The sequence below is a fragment of the Chelonia mydas genome, chromosome 1, assembly GCF_015237465.2.
Source record: "Chelonia mydas isolate rCheMyd1 chromosome 1, rCheMyd1.pri.v2, whole genome shotgun sequence".
Classification (NCBI taxonomy): Eukaryota; Metazoa; Chordata; order Testudines; family Cheloniidae; genus Chelonia; species Chelonia mydas.
In genome coordinates, this window is record NC_057849.1 from 336506226 (window position 1) to 336523174 (window position 16949).

Consider the following 16949-nt stretch of genomic DNA (forward strand, 5'->3'; position numbering starts at 1 on the left):
TCTTCCAGGACCCAGAGGCAGAAGGAAGTGTGAATACTGGTGCATATGGGCCCAAATCCTAAAGCAGGTGTGAAGTCAACGAATAAGGACTTGATGATTTGGCCCTTTATTATTTATTGCTTATAGATGTGAGCCCAGGCTTCAAGCACTTTCCAACTCTATTGATCAGAATTTAGCCTTCATGACTAGACTCTTCCTCTATAGAGTGGGCTGAAGTAAAATCCTGGATCGGGACAGCCCTGAACACAGCTCCAGAAACCCTATTTTGCAGTTCAGAGTTTATCTCTATGGGCTAGTCTTCACTACGACGCTGCTGCAATCAGTGCAGCAGGGATTGATTTAGCCAGTCTAGTGCAAACCCGCTAAATCGATGGCAGAGCGGTCTCCGGTCGACCCCGGTACTCCACCTTTCTGAGAAGAGTAAGGTAAGTTGACCGGGAGAGTGTCTCCCATCAACGCAGTGCAGTGAAGACACTGGGGTACATCGACCTAAGCTACGTTGATTCCAGCTATGTTATTCAAGTAGCTGGAGTAGCGTAACTTAGGTCGATTTACCACTGTAATGAAGACTAGCCCTTTGTTGTAGAAGGTCTTGGGTTTATAGACATGATCGTTACCCTGTTGAACTCTCAGGGCTAGTCTCTGCTCTCAGTGGGACCTGTGTGAACCAGGAGTAACTCCATCGCCTTTGAATGAGTTATTCCAGATTCACAGCGGGGAGCAGAATCTGACCCTCACAGTTTAAGAGGTGGATGGAAGGAAATGCACCTTCATTTGGGAAGAGGTCTCCTGATTTCCAAAAATCCTCTGTGCCATTCCATGGTTTTCATAAGCAAGCCTCTCCAGGAAATCATAGTCTACATCGAATCCAATCCCGAGAGAGAACAAAGAGACATCTTCTGGTATGTTCTGTTTCACGTTCTTCTGGATTTTAGTCAACTTCAGCTCACCTTCAGGGGAGAGAGTGACTTTCAGTCATCTTCTGAATGGAGAACAAACCCTTCAACCCAATTAAAAATGATTCATAAGAATCCTCAGCTAGGATCTAATCCCATATTCCTTGAATATCCCAAACTCTCAGTGTCTGTAGTGGGAATGTTGGTTTGCTATTGTAACATATGGAGATGAATAGGGCTGTTTTCATCTCACAGAACTATTGTTTTAGGCTCTCTGAAGACTCAGCAAGACACCACTAATGGTTTACACTTCAGTTCATGATTTTAAGGTTCTCTTTGCAACCATGAGGGCTAGAAACGTAACTTTTTTTTTTAAATAGAAACTTCAGTTGTAGAGCAGCCAGGCAATTTCTGCAGTTGGGGCCTGATGCAAACCCCACTGAACTTAATTTTCTTTCTGATTTATTCTTCATATTGGGGGCAATTCCTAGAACGGAGCAGCTTCTTGGGGACCAGCCATCACAGTGTGGGCTGAGATCTCTGGAAGAGGGGATTGCCTGTGTGATGGTTGTGACCGCCTCTGTTCCAGGACTGGAGTATGTATGTAAATAAAGCACATTACCCTTAGGATATACCCAGCCTCTATGTCACTCATTTCTCATCCACTAGGAAGCCAACCTGAAAAGCCCCAGAATTCCGCTACCACTTGGCAGAGGGGCAACATGATGTTTGAAGCAGGACACTCTGGTGTTGGAAGAAGGGACAATAGTATTTTCTTAACTTACTTGTAGAGTGTCCATGTGCTGGTTGTGTTTCTTAAGCCCATTCAACTGGCCTTTCATGTCACCTAATGCAAGATCCTTACCTACCGTAGGGTCGCCATCTGACACCAATATGATCATGGAAACAGAGTTAGGGTCCAACATTCCCAAGTTGCTGGCTTCCTTTAGAATGAATATTGCTCGAAGAAGAGCTTCGTTGATGTTTGTACCTGGTAAAGAAGTGATAAAATGAGCATGTTTGCTACGCAGCGTTCCTTCTTGAAATAAAGGCTTAGTGCTGAGAAAATAATACATAGGAACATAGGACTGGAAGGGACCTGAGTACCTGAGTCCAGTCCTCTGCTAATGCCGGCAACCCTGTCATAGAATCCCATTCTATAACTCATCAAGTTCATCTTCAGACTAGTTGGGTTGTTTGCCCCCACTGCTCCTATTGGGAGATTGTCCCCAAACTTTACTCCTTTGATATTAGAAACCCTCTTCTCATATCCAGCCTAAATTTATTCATGGCCAGTTTATCCCCATTGATTCTACTCCTCTCACATATTCAAAGACAGGAATCATATCCCCTCTGAGCCTTCATTTTTCTAGCCTCAACAGGCCAAACTCTTTGAATCACTTCCTGTAAGAAAGATCCTCCATTCCCCTGATCACCCTAGCAGCCCTTCCGTGCACCTGTTCCAGTTTGAATGAGCCTTTCCTGAACATAGGTGATCAGAATTGTACATAGTATCCAGCTGAGGTCTTACCACTGCCTTGCCCAATGGCATTAATACGTCCACAGATCCACATTTTAGGATCGCACTTGTGTTAGCCCCCATGAACAAAGACCTCAAGGAAAGTTAAAGGCCTCCCCAGAAATAGATGCTGAGTGGTGTGGTGCATGGCCTTTTAATTAAACGCTGCTGGACTTCCTCGCTTTAAGTATATCAGGTCAGATTTTGCTTGTTTATAGTGGAGTTACTCATTGAAATCGACGGAGTTGTCCCAGATTTACACGAGTATAAGTGAAAGCAGACTGTGGTCCATTCAGTGGGCCTCATTCACTACTGTATTACTCTGTTTTAAGCTAGGGTTCACCTAGGATTTAAAAATCCCCACCATACTTGGGAGAATTTAACCAAAAATCCCAAACCTTTGGACAAATGCCTATTAAAGGGCCAGATTCTGATACTGGTTAAAATACATTTTGCTTTGCACTCCTCTAGCTCCTTTCCCTACAAGAAGTTCAAATATGAATGAATGAAGCCTCAACGCCCCGTGAAGTTGGGAAGTACTATTATCCCCCTTTAACAGCAGGGGGATGGAGGCACAGAGAAGTTAACTGATTTGCTCAGAGTCACATGACGAAATCCAGGGCAGAGCTGGGAAGAGACCCAGCTCTTTTGAGTGTCTGTCATTGGTTTTAGAGCCAGACAGGGACAATTAGATCATCTCGTTTGACTCCTGTATAACACAAATGATGGAATTTCACTCAGTTACCCCTGTACTGTGCTTGATAACTTGTATTTAGCATATGTTCCAGAAAGGCAGCCAAGCTTGATCTGAAGACATCAAGAAATGGAAAATCCACTACTTCCCTAGGTAGTTTGTTCCAATGGGTAATCCCCCTCCCTGTTTGAGCCATATTTCTAATCTGAATTTGTCTGGCTTCAGCTACCACCCAGTGGTTCTTGTTAGGTCTTTCTCCTGGATTAGATTAGAGAGCCCTGTACTGCCTGGTATTTTCTCCCTGTGAAGGTAAGTATACACTGTAACAGAGTCATCTCTCAAACTTCTTTTTGATCAGCTAAACAGCCTGAGCTCTTTCCACCTCTCACGGTAAGGCATGTTCTCCAGCCCTCAGATCAGTTTAGTGGCTCTTCTCTGCACTCTCTCCAATTTCTAACAACTTTTAAAAACTGTAGACACCAGAACTGGACGCAGCATTCCCATATCGGTCTCACCAGTGCCATGCACGTAGGCAAAATCACTTCCCCGCCCTTGAGCTTCAGCCACAAAATCATCTGTCCTATGCTCAGTGTCTACACAGTGCTCTGAAGCTATGACATTAAGCACCTCTCACACTCCTTCTACTCCAGTGTAACACCATTAACCTCAGTGGAGTCACTCTTGATTTACACCATTGTAAATGAGAGGGGAATTGGGCCCAGCAAATCGGGCTGCATAACGGTTTAGTGGCCTCCAAGTTAACTGCAGCCTGTGGAGGTCCTGCAGACATGCTGCTAGGACCAGGGACGAGATCCTCAAAGGTAATGGGCATGTGATGGGGCGTCCACCCCATACAGGGTTGAAAGGGGGTTAAGGTGTCCAGATAGGCCAGTTAACTACCCAGGGTGCACCTGGAGGAGGAGCCAGGGAGCAAAGAACTGATTGATTAGGAACAGGCTCTCCTGTGCAGGAACAGGTGGGGCCGGTCTAAACCCAGGCAGCTCGCTGCAGATGGGGGCTGTTGCTGGGAAGGGCTGCAGGGAAGTAGGCTGCAGTCACTCCCTGAGTGGAGGGAGTTTGAAGCTGGCAAATCCAGAGAAGGGGAGGAGCCAGATAGGTAGGAAGAAGCCCAGGGAAACAGCAGCAAGGAGTAGGACTGTACAGGGACCATGGCTGCTTGTTATATGGTCCCTGGGCTCATAGGCGCCAACTTCTCCTGGTGCCAGTGGGTGCTCGACCCCCACTCCTGACCCCGGCCCGCCCGACTCCGCCCCTGCCCCGCCCCCATTCCAACCCCTTCAGCAAAAACCCGCCCCAACTTCGCCCCTCCCTGCCCCATTGGACTCCTTCCCCAAATCCCCGCCCTGGCCCTGCCTCTTCCCCACCTCCTCCCCTGAGTGTGCCGTGTTCCCGCTCATCCCCGCTCCCTTCCACAGCTTGTTACACCGCAAAACAGCTGTTTCAGGGTGGCAAGCGCTGGGAGGCGAAGCCGGGACGCGGCGCGCGCAGGGGAGGAGGCAGAGGCAGAGGTGAGCTGGGGTGGGGGGGGCGGGGTGGGGAGCTTGGCTGCCGGTGGGTGCAGAGCACCCACCAATTTTTCCCCATGGGTGCTCCAGCCCCGGAGCACCCATGGAGTCGGCGCCTATGCCTGGGCTGGAACCCAGTGTACAGGGCGGGCCTGGGTTCCCCTCCCAGCCACTGGGAAGTGGCAAGGGCATTAGAGACACCAGCCAAACAGCCAGTCTGGAAAGACTTTGATTTCCCCAGAAGAGGAGGACCTTAGTGACCTGGCTGGAGGGTCCAGCCATGAAGAGGACCCTGCGGTTCCTGAGGCTGAGTGTAGGACTGCAAAGCAAAACAAGATGGGAGAAGATACCACCGGAGGGAGCGTGCAAGCGGGCAGAACTAATTTCCAGGATGGCCAGCAGGAGGTGCTGCTCACAGTGAGTGAACCCCGTGACAGGGAGTTTGGTGCCTACATACCTGTAAGGATCTGGACCCAAGTCCAGAGGTGCTTGAGGCACAGAGAGGTAGCGTGGTGGCACCATTGCCCTGGTCTCTTACTGATACATGAGATCTGTGGGACAGGCCCCACAGAAGGAACACCCTGCCTTTCCCAACAGAATGACCAGGGGGCGCTGCAAAGGTGTCTTCATTTTGCCCCCTCCCTAGGTCCCTTTTCCTTGTGCATCTTGCCGCACAAGTGGGAAATCTGGCCTTTTGTGAACAGGACTGTGTCTATCTGTCTGAGGCATTTATCCCCATGGTACCTAAGTGACGAGAGTACCTCATTATCAAATCCACGTACCCCCATTGGGATGGATCTCCTGGATGTATTTCTTAGCATCCTCTGTCTGCGGTGCTGTGGCTGCAACTAAATCATCTCTCCAGGTGCGAACATTGTGGTTGAAGTCAACAATAGAAAAGTGGTCATCAGGCCGGAGATCACCCAATATGGTCTTCATCGCCTCAACCGTCTGAGACAGGAAGGGGTCACAAGAATAGGCACATTTAGCTCTTTCCATTATTCAAAGCACCCTATAAACGCTAGCTAATGAGTAAGAAAGTAGGTGAACAACAACACGAGTGATGGGCCCAAACTGGAACCTTTTATGAGGCTGTTTTCCTCGGCACTGTGGAAATCCAGGTAAAATGGGACCTGGCTTGACAGAATCCAGATAAGGAGTCTGCAAAACCCAAACTTGTCCTCCTCAACCCCTCCCCACTGAATACTAATCATGAGAGGGAGAAGCCATGAGCAGAGAGGACCTTGCTCTGGAAGTTGTGTAGCATTGTATTGGCAAAACACTCAGGAGACAAGAGTGCTATTTCTAGCCCTGTCATGACCTGCAGTGTGAGGCTGAGCAAGTCCACATCCCCTCTCTGTATCTCCATGGCCCCATCTATAAATTCACCCTCCTTTGCAAAGTGCTTTGAGATCTACTATTTCAGAACTCAGTATGATTCAAATGACCTTGTTTCTTTCTTAAAACATTTTAAACATCTTAAAACAGTAAATATGGAGTAGAGGACTTCAAATCCTGAAGTCCTCTACTCAGGCAAATGCCCAGTGACTTTAGTGATGCTTTTGACAAAGGACCTAAAGATCCGACCTAGTGATTTTCAGTTCGGGCAAGAGCAAGGAATGTGGCAGTCAAGCAAGCAATAGCTACACGTACGGGAGAACACGAAGGCAGGGCCTTCTGTCTGCACAGATCAGGAACTTACTTGTTTCATTTTCAATCCCCACATTGAGCCGCTCACATCGATAACGAATAAAATGTTTTTGGGCAGTGGATCCAGATTGTCAGGAGCAAAGTAGTGAATAAAATAGCCATTAAAAATCTGCAAAATACAAACAGTGGTAACCTGAGTTCCTGTAAAGATTCCACATGGCCCAAGACGGTAAATGGAGTGAAAGGTTTCAGCCCTCTTTATGGGCCACGTTCTATTTTCACATAACTCTGCTTGTGTATTGCACTGATCACCATAATGCAGTGTCTGAGCACCACTGGCTTTAAGGGAGAGCAGAAACTGGCTCTAAGGACTTGCTTTGGGAACACCTCTGCACTGGCACGGGGGGGTGGATGAGATGGTGTAAAAGAGCTATTTCATCTCTAATGACTCAACCCTGCAACCCTACTCCAGGCCAACATGATGCTAATGAAGTGCCAGTTTGCCTTCTCACAACTTCTGACCCTGTTCCTTTTGAGTCAGTTAATCAGTACCCCAGTACGGTGTTGGGGAGCACTGCAATGTGAGAGATGCTGGCTTTTGGACAAGACAGGGAGCTGGCCCTGACCACTTGTTGTTTAGGTAACTGTATTCTGCCTGCCTAAAATCCCCCTGCTACTTCAATTGGATGCAGGATTCTTGATCACTTCTGTTGTTCAACCATGCTGTGCTTTGTTCCCGCCTTAATGCAACGCAGAAAAAGCACCAGAGATGGATCGTGGATGGTCTGCTCTGCTGTGGCAACTACTTCTGATGTTCCATTTCGGGTAAGGCCAGTTCTTGAATTACACTCAGGCTTGGGGGCTAGGGCTGGGCCCCCTCCGGCTTTTAGGGGCTACCTTACTTGTCTTATGGCCCCCTTACTTCTCACTACTATCTAAATTAAAGCTCTTGACATTCAGGGCCCCCTAGACTTTCAGCACTGTGTATGAGAGCAACATATGGTAACAGAATAAACTTACTTCCAGTTCTCCAGCTTTGGTTTCTCGGTGCACATCATACGCCACCACAAAATTCCCATCTACTGCCGTGGCAGAACAGGTGGGGCATTTTCGTTGCTGAGCCACTGTTGGTTTGAAGGACACGTGGGCCTAGAGGTGAGATGTGAACAAGGGGAGACTCCATTACAAAGTCAACCACACATCCCGCGACAATGGCATCATTTTGAGAGATTAGGAATGAGTCTTGCAAGAAGCAAGGGACTAGACTTTTGTATCCAGAGGACAAACAATTTCATTGAGCACCTTTGTAATTTTCCAAGTAAAACGGAGTAAAAGTGGAGAGGGATTTTTGTTGCTTCAAAGCAAAGATTGCTCTTTGGTTTTCTTCGCTCATTCTCTTCACTAATAGCAGCTCTGTGTACAAACACACAGAGTCATATGCCTGTATTACAGACAGACCTGGACAAACCGTTTGCCATGAGCAATTCATTGGATGAATTTAGCTCTTGTTTCCTGTTTGCAAGGAAAAAAAATATTTGCATGACACCCAAGATTTTTCACAATAGCCATGATTTCCATGCATTTGTTATTTGTAATGGTTTGTCTGAACAAATTGACAACCTATAGGTTCCCTATAAATTGAGGGCTATGAATATTAGTAATTAGTTATCCGTGATTTGTTGCCTATGTCACATGGTATTGTTTCTCTTTCCTGATTGGATTAATTCAACTTTTTTAAAGTGGAAAATAACGAATGACCTATAGTCAATAGTGAACATCATGTTAACTCAGAAGTAGCCATGTTTGCCCATGACTATAGTTAGACTGTACACTCTTCGAGGCAGGGACCATCTTTTTGTTCTGTGCCCTGGTCCTTACGTGGGATCCCTCAGGATTATCCTGTATTATCTGTTATTATTATTATTATTTATTATCATTACCACAGATAAAAGCTCCAAAAATAGCCACAGAACCTGATCACTGACATGAACAGTTGAGAGCATGAACATGGCCGAATCGAATTGTGGGCTGGATTTTGCCAACGGGTTTGCAAATACATTTTCATGCTATTCAGTTTGCTCCAATTACAACCCTGGATGCCCCAGCCCAAACCTTTGGCTAAGTGGGTTTGTGGATAAACAAGATGTGAAGCTGCTCATTGATATCAGGGGTCTGACCTGCAATTAACCTGGGATTTCAGTATAACCTCAGTTATAGACTGTATTTGTGTGTGTATTTGACGCTCATGAATATGAGGGACTGTAGTTGTACTGTCTATTTTATTTATTTAAAAGTCATCCATCAGCTTGGTACCTAAAGGCCAAACCAGATATCTGTGTAAGGCCAAACACAGTGAGAGTAACAGCTCAGCAAGTTCCCCCCACCCAACACACAGACCTGCCAAAACACCATAGTCTTGATTTATATCATCTCTGTTATTTTACTCAAGACCTGGGCCTTTTTTCTATCGATCCCTTTATGTATGTTCAAATATTGATGCCCATCAACACAGAATTTGAGCACTCTTCAGAGGATAAAGCCAGTTATACCAATTTGTCGGTGTTTTTGTGATGAGAACATAAAGTATGTCCACAGACGTCTACTGATTCTCAAGAGGTCAAAGGCTAGGGCGTCAAATCATTGAATCAACTAGCCCTCAAGAACATGGCTTGTCCACACATGAAGGTTATTCTGGAATAAGGTAAGGTGTGAATTTAAAGCAGAATAGCTATTCTGGAAAAACTCTACGTGTGTACACTCCAAAGTAAGAGTGCCTTTTTCTGATTTTAGTTTAATTCACTTCCATCTTGAAGCTAATTGGGAAAAAGGCACTCTTACTCTGGAATAAGAGAGTCCACACATGTAGTTATTCAGGAATAGCCACTCCAGAATAACTGCATGTGTAATCAAGCCCTAACACAGCATCTGATTATTTCTGAGTTCCTAATGCAAAGTATTGATCAGCTCTGGGTTATATGTCATTCATTATCTATCTATCTGTTTTATACTGCTGCCATCCCCATAATCTGAGCACCTTGCATATAAAATCAACAGCAAAGTTACAAGTGGTCTTCATGGAGTATCTGGCACGTCTCTCTGTTCAGACGTGGTGTAGGGTGAGATCATCAAATGTCTGCATTCTGAATGACAGATCTCCTCTTTCCGAGTGCTTTCTGTATGGTGAGCGTGTATTACTTTGCCAGATCCCAGCGGGTATTGGGAGAATCTTATCCCCTGTGGGAGAAAATGTTGTCCACCTACAGTTTCTTGGTGTCAGCTACGGGTTTGACCATTACCTTTTTCTCTCCCTTAGAGATGGTGGTGATTCCCGCAAAGTGATCTCCTAGCGAGTTAGGAACACGCACATAACGAAGTCCCTGAGGCTCAATAATGCGGACATCCACCTAGAGGCAAGAGGGGAGGACAGTAAGCATGGAGCCTCATTAGAAATGCCCCAGTGTCTCATGAGCACTTCTGCGCTCCCCAAAGCACACTTGCGACAACACCCGGCCTCAGAGGGCGGCCACAGGAACAGAGCCAATTTGACTGTTGCCAGGGGTCTAAGCAATGGTTTGAGCATATCAAAACAGCAGGGGGAGCTCTCACGCCACACAGGAGGAGGGGAGGTGGAAGGAAATACTGATCCCCCGCCCCATGCCCGGGAATGGAGTGGGAGCGCTTTGTCTGCTGTTAGCAGAGGAGAGAGGGGGGAAGCTCCCTTCTGTTCCCCCTCCTCCTCGCTTTAATCCTTGGATCCAAGTTGCAGGTAGTGCAGACTGGACAGTGTGTTGTTTCACGCTCTGGTCTCCAGGAACAGTCCTAGGTGGGTTGCTGGCCAGGGCAAAAGACACTCCCCCACACCCACCTCACACCTCTGAGCAGAACAAAGGCTGGCCAGTCAGCAAAACAAAACTAAATAAAGCCAAAAGGCTGGGCAATCAGGAAAACCCTGAGTGGCACAGTGCCCCCGGAAGCTGGCACCCCGATTGCCCGCCCCTAGCACCAGCGTGGCTGGTCCCATTGCCAAGGGAAGACTGACTGGCAAGTAGTCTCCCCAGCTCCTACGAGTTGTCTGTTCCTGCTGTCGGAGGTAGGGGGAGATTGGATAGTGAGCTGCTTTTCCCTTCTGGAGGGTGTGTGGGGAGACTGGAAATGGAATTGCTTTCCCCTCTAGTCCCAGCCCTGGAACTAGAAAGTCGGTGGAGCCCTCCTTGGTTCTGCTACTGGATGGGAGATCAGGCAGCAAGTCAGCTCTGCAGTGGGGAAACAGGATTTAAGGAAGCAATCAATGGGAACATGTCCAAGCCCTCAGTCAGCACGAAGCAGCCCACACTCCGCAACTCGGGAGCATGAGCAGTGAACATTCGCTTAGGGCCTGAGCCAAAGCCCATTGAAGTCAATGAAAATTTATTTTATGCAAAATTCCTGCCTGCTTTTGTAGGCCACTTCACTCTGGAATTAGGGATGGGGGTATTTTGAAAGGTGTTATACAAATTAGGGGCAAATCCTGCCTCTCTTACTCACATGAGTCACCCCTACAGACTTCAGTGGGACGACTCATGAGGAAAAGAGCAGGATGTAGCCCTGAAGTTGTATATAAGTGTGCAGTAGAGTGCATCGCACAAACTGTCGATCGCACTCGTATTTTCTGCGAGAACCAACCAACTACGTGCCACTTGCAGTGACCTGGGTGAGAAGCAACACAGAACATTGTAGTCCTTGACTCTCCTGTACCTCTAGATGCTTTGCAAGTCTTCCAGGCTGCAGAGAGATAACATACTCGTACGATCCCAGCTTCCTCCGTATCACTTCTTGGTAATGAATTTCAAACTGGACCTTCATTCCTCCGGGCACGTTCAGTTCAGCTTTAAAGTTTTCCATGTCAAGGGCACTGCTCCTGGAGGTGTTGTCAAAACACAAAGCTGTATCTCTGTGTGGCAAGCACCCGAATGTGAAAACTCACCCAGTATCTGCTTCAAGAATAACACCTGCTTTTCGCTAAAGGCCCGAGTTAATAAATTGCAGGGAGACCTAATAGCTGATTTGGCCTTAAATTTGGCCTCTAAAAGGGAACCACACTTACATATCAACTCAGTGAGGCTTTGTCAATTTGAGGGTGGAAACACAAGGTGAGCTCTGGACAAGTTAACTATTGTTCTTGCTGTAGATGAGCATAAACACCTGTCAGGGATGGTCTAGGTATATTTGGTCCTGCCTCAGCATGGGGCAGGGTTACCAATTTGGGGAAGTTTTACCAATTCCTGGAGGTTTCATCACATGACATGATCTTTAATTGAAGATAAATCTTCCATTCCTGGAGACTCCAGGACAATCCTGGAGGATGGCCAATTCTAGCATGGGGGCATGGACTAGATGACCTCTCTAAGTCCCTTCCAGGCCTACCTTTCTATGATAAACCAAACTGGAGATTCAAAGCAATGGAATAGAGCTGGTCAGCAATCAGAATGTCTGTTCCGCAGCAAATTCCAAAACTTCCTGCCCAATGAAATGTCCAAAATAATTTAATTTCAAGTCAATTAAAAATATTATTCTGATCCCAACTTTTTGATTTTCTATTATTATAAATTATAATATAACTGTTGAAGTGAAAACTTGTTTCAAAACAAAAAATCAAATTGTTCAGTTTCAATAGGGAATATTTCAGCTTTATCGAAGAGCTTTGTTTCAATTTTTTTCTGAAAGAAAATCTGTCAGAATTTGACACATGCCCACAGAAAGTATCGATTTTGACAAAATGGCATTTTTTACCACAGTCAAAATCAAAACCCAGATCTGAACTTCCACCCTGAATTCTAAGACATTCCAAATCCAGATCAGGATCTAGATTTGAATTTTGCACTTTGACTCCGCCTCTAACATTTGCAGATTGCCGGTTTCTGTTTAAAAAACAAAAACAAATTAAAAGTAGTGGTTGGAGTAGAAGTCTGAAACAGGACTCCTGGGTTCCACTTCTGATTCTGCTACTAAGCTTGGGCTTGTCACATGATGGTGAAGTTCACCCTTGTGCAGAGAGCCAGTATAAATTCTGTGTTCTGATTAAGTCCAATGTAAATCTCAAAATAGAGCGGAAGTGGGATTTAAGTGGTGCATGGGCATCATGCTGACCCTATATTTGTAGCGTCTTAGCTGTTTCTGGTAAGCACTTCATAAAATAATTACTTAATATATAGGCCCTGATCTGGCAAAACACTTAAGTTCTGACTTCAGTAAGACTATTCATGGACTTAAAGTTAAGCATGTGCTTTGCTGGATCAGGGCCTAAATAAAGATACGGTACTCATGTTCATGAGATTTCCACCAGATATCCTATTTTGCTGTCAGGACACAGACCAGTCCCACAGTCTGGGAGTTAAAGATGCTAATAAAAGGAAAAGGAAGTACAGTAGCATAATAAAGAGGAGAAATCTTTGTACCTTACTATTCCAGCAGCTTTGCCTTTGGCCCTGGCCTGAGCATATTGTTGTCTGGCTGCAGATTTTTCTCTAATTGAACTAGTAAACGTTATGCCATTTATGTTCCTAAGAGAGAAAAACACAGACAGATCATCACAGAGACTATTGTGGAGTTTCTTTATTTTAATGAGAAATCAAGTTGAATCAAACCTGTTCCTAATCCAGTGGGCTCTTTTACTTTAAAAAAACAACAACAAAGCTTGGAAAAATATTATTTTATATACAATAAAAGTTATGGACACTTTCCTTGTTATCCTTCCACCACCTTCTTATTTGATTATTGAAATTGTCATGCACAGTAGATACAGCTCCCCACTACTTACATAGTAAAGTTGTGAATGAAGGCTCCTTTGGGAATCTGCACATCAAACACCACATTTTGGGAATGCTTAGCTTTATTTTCCACTTTGCTTTGGATCATGGTGTCGACCAAACGGGATGTTATGGTGGACTGAACTTTGTAGCTATAAATACTTATCTTGTCATCACCTGCTACCTGCAATGGAGAAGAGAACTTTGAAAATTTGGGAGAGAGATACACTGGGTATGTTTTGCATGGAGGGATGGTTCAATCCATACTGACAATTACAGTGTCTGTATTTAGCTACAGTTCATTACAAAATGGCGCCCTCAATAGATCTTCAACTCTTGTAGATCTCAGGCATTTGGGAAGAGGTCATCTAACAAGAGAGTACTGTAATATACTGGCCAAGTACATGAGCTCGTATTGCATGCCAGTTTGCTACTTTCTAGTATCTAAAGTTCTTTTCCTTAAGAGGGAGATGGCTGAATTTCTGGTGCAGTAGGTTCTCAGGTTCAATCCCAGCTAGTAATTGTTGTGTCCATGGCTTTGTCTACACACTAAACTGGGTTTCCTTAAACTGGTGCAGACCCGTGTGGAGACTCTTAGGTCAGTTCACCTCAGCTTTAGCCTGTTAACTAATCAAACCAAAATAAGCCTGGTTTAAACAGGACTAAGCGCCTTGCAGCCTTTTGCTCTGGTTTAACTGAACTGGTTTAGAATCGCTCCTTTAATGTAAAACAATTCAGCTTTGAGTGAGGACAAGCCCCGTGTGTATTTCACTAACTCTACATGTAGGAAGGATTGGGATTTATAGGCCTCCTGGAAAAAGTGTGTTTTAGAGAAAGACTTAAATAAGAGAGGAAGGAGGCAACTTGGCAGACCAGGTCAGATGTAAGATCCACCATAACAGTTCGTTGAGAGGGAGAACAGCATGATTTTCCATGAGGTTTATAAAAATATTGCCTTTTGGGAGGAAGGGAGAGCACGTTTTCCGTTCATTTTTGTTCTTATTCCGACATCAGTACAATATATATCACTACGAAATCTTGAACCAATCCCCCGAACAGCATTGTGCAAACAGTCAGCTGTTTGAAGAAAACAGGTTAATACCCGGTCAGTGAAACAAGCAAGGCATTGAACAAACAGCAGGATTGATTTCCAGATAATGGTTAACTGGAAAATCATTTTGTCATCATTTTTTTTCCCAGAAAAAAACTCACCAACTCTTCAGAGTCCTCATAGTTTAATGTGCTCCTCTGGGAAGAAAAGAAATAGAGAATGAGACTTCAGCAAGCCTGAGAATTACAGGGCTAGTGGTCATGAATTAGCTATTGAAGGGATCAAACAGCATATTGCCCATATATTGTTTCACAAGATGATCAGAATCAGTGAGAGTCACTGGGTTTATTTCTTAGTGTCCGTCTCTTTGCTTTATTTCTTGCACTTAAGGGGTAGATTTTCAAAAGTCCCTGAGGCCCAGATCCTCAAAAGGTGCCTAACTCCCATTGATTTCAAGTACCTTTGACAGGTTTCAGAGTAGCAGCCCTGTTAGTCTGTATCTGCAAAAAGAAAAGGAGGACTTGTGGCACCTTAGAGACTAACCAATTTATTTGAGCATAAGCTTTCGTGAGCTACAACTCACTTCATCGGATGCATTCAGTGGAAAATACAGTGGGGAGATTTATATACACAGAGAACATGAAACAATGGGTGTTACCAAACACACTATAACGAGAGTGATCAGGTAAGGTGAGCTATTACCAGCAGGAGAGCGGGGGGGGGGGTGGTTGGGGACGGACCTTTGTAGTGATAATCAAGGTGGGCCATTTCCAGCAGTTCCTCAGACTTTCTTGTCCACTGCTGGAAATGGCCTACCTTGATTATCACTACAAAAGGTTTCCCCCCTGCCTCCTGCTGGTAATAGCTCACCTTTCCTGATCACTCTCGTTTCAGTGTGTATGGTGAAAAGAAGAGGAGGACTTGTGGCACCTTAGAGACTAACAAAATTTATTTGAGCACAAGCTTTGCATGGTAACACCCATTGTTTCATGTTCTCTGTGTATATAAATCTCCCCACTGTATTTTCCACTGCATGCATCCGATGAAGTGAGCTGTAGCTCACGAAAGCTTATGCTCATATAAATTGGTTAGTCTCTAAGGTGCCACAAGTACTCCTTTTCTTTTTGCAAGTACCTTTGAGTATCTGAGCCTAAGTGAAGCATAAGTCCAATTGGACATCACTGACAATCTGGCTCTGAAACCTAGGGACTTTTGAAAACAAAAGTAGGGCTGATTGAAAAATGTCCATTGAAATGGTTTTCTGATGGAAGTTTGGGATTTTGACAAAATGATTTGTGTGTGTGCATGCATGTGTGTGTGTGTATGAAAAGGGTCTGCTTTCTGTGGAAAATTTTGAGTTTTTGTACAAAAAGTTCTGGTCAAAACCCAAATCTTTTGCCCCAAACCAAAACTTTTTCGGGGGGATGGGGGGGGGAATGAAAACTTAAGGTTTTCTGCCAAAAATTTTCAGGTTTCATTGATTTTTCCGATGAAAAGTTGAAATTTTCCATGGAAATTTTAAACAAAATGGATGTGTTTGTTGCTGTTTTCATCCATAAAAATCTGCAGAAAAAATAGTTCTGACCAGCACGACTATTTAAGCCATACAAGGCTTAAAAATAGTAATTAATGAGCTATTTTTTTACTGCCATATGAATATCCCTGTTTGGAATTTATGTCAAGCAGTAGCTACATCTTGTGGCCCGCTCCTGACGCTCTAAGAAATTAAACCCATATGAGTGACACTGGCCCCTTAAATGTGACAAAAACCCAAATTGAGGTAGACAGCAAAAACCATAGAAGAAACTTATAATGATGGGTGGTTCTTTTCCTAACGTCTGGTATCAATTTAGGTCAGTAAATTTGAACTAAGAATTTATTCATGGGTAACTGCAGGATTATGTGTGATGCAGGTAAATCTGGGTGTATACGGGAGGTGACATTCCTCATAAAGAGATTCTCTAAAGAGTTATAGGTTGGGTAGCTCATCATTTCACTGAGCATAAACATGGCCCAAGTTTGTGTTTGGAAATGCAATGATTTAGGTTTAGGTACACTTAATCATGCCTCAGTGTCGGGAGGCTGGACTACACGACTTCTTGAGGCTATCTTCCAGTCCTACGTTTCTGTGATTCTAGGAGGAGACAGAGATGGGCCCAAGTTGAACTATTCAGATCCAGATTTTAAATCTCCCAAAGTTTGGTGGTGGCTGCACCTGGATTTATCCCATTTAAAGCTAAGGACCATGTGTAAAATTTCAAGATGGGTTGAATTTGGAACACTTCCAAGGATTCATAGTGTCAGGAGCCGAGTGTTCAGCTGTTCAGTGGATCTAGTGTTTGGTTTGTTCATGTTTCTCGTAGCAATAGGTCAACACCAGAATTTTTATCTAACCCCTCCAAACGTTGGTAGCTGGGATCAAACAGACCCTAGATCCAAACCAACCCTGGTTTTGATTGTGCAAAGCAGAACCCTGGCCAACAAAGTCTTGCAAAAGCAAAACCCAGTGTACTCAGTCCATCTGTAGTTACAAGGATCTGGCCAGTAAGAAGGCTCCATAGTCCCAGATCCAGCAAAAGGCTCATAGCCAAGATTTTCCAAAGTGACTAGAGATTGGTAGGGCATGAATTTTTGGTTGCCCCACACCTTAAAGGACCCTGGGTTTTCAGACGGCTCTGAGCTCCTACCCTCTGAAAATCAGACAGTGTCTCAGGTGAGGCATCAATGATAATCTAAGACATGGAAGACCTGGGTTCACGTCCCTGTTCTACCACAGACTTCTTGTCTGAGCCTATTCAAGTCATCAAGCCATTCTGTGTCTTGGGTCC

At 44.8% G+C, this 16949-nt stretch overlaps 1 protein-coding gene across 1 annotated transcript in view; it reads right to left on the reverse strand.

Moving 5' to 3' along the window:
• ITIH2 (inter-alpha-trypsin inhibitor heavy chain 2) overlaps positions 1-16949 on the reverse strand; it is a 40782-nt gene that overhangs the window by 18669 nt on the left and 5164 nt on the right. The window contains exons 3-12 of the mRNA XM_027818960.3: positions 14283-14318; positions 13082-13254; positions 12720-12824; positions 11020-11182; positions 9582-9689; positions 7306-7434; positions 6338-6454; positions 5418-5586; positions 1762-1887; positions 769-950 (exon numbers count right to left, since the gene is read on the reverse strand). Coding sequence (XP_027674761.2) covers positions 769-950; positions 1762-1887; positions 5418-5586; positions 6338-6454; positions 7306-7434; positions 9582-9689; positions 11020-11182; positions 12720-12824; positions 13082-13254; positions 14283-14318 — 1308 coding nt within the window. The remainder of the gene's footprint in view (positions 1-768; positions 951-1761; positions 1888-5417; positions 5587-6337; positions 6455-7305; positions 7435-9581; positions 9690-11019; positions 11183-12719; positions 12825-13081; positions 13255-14282; positions 14319-16949) is intronic.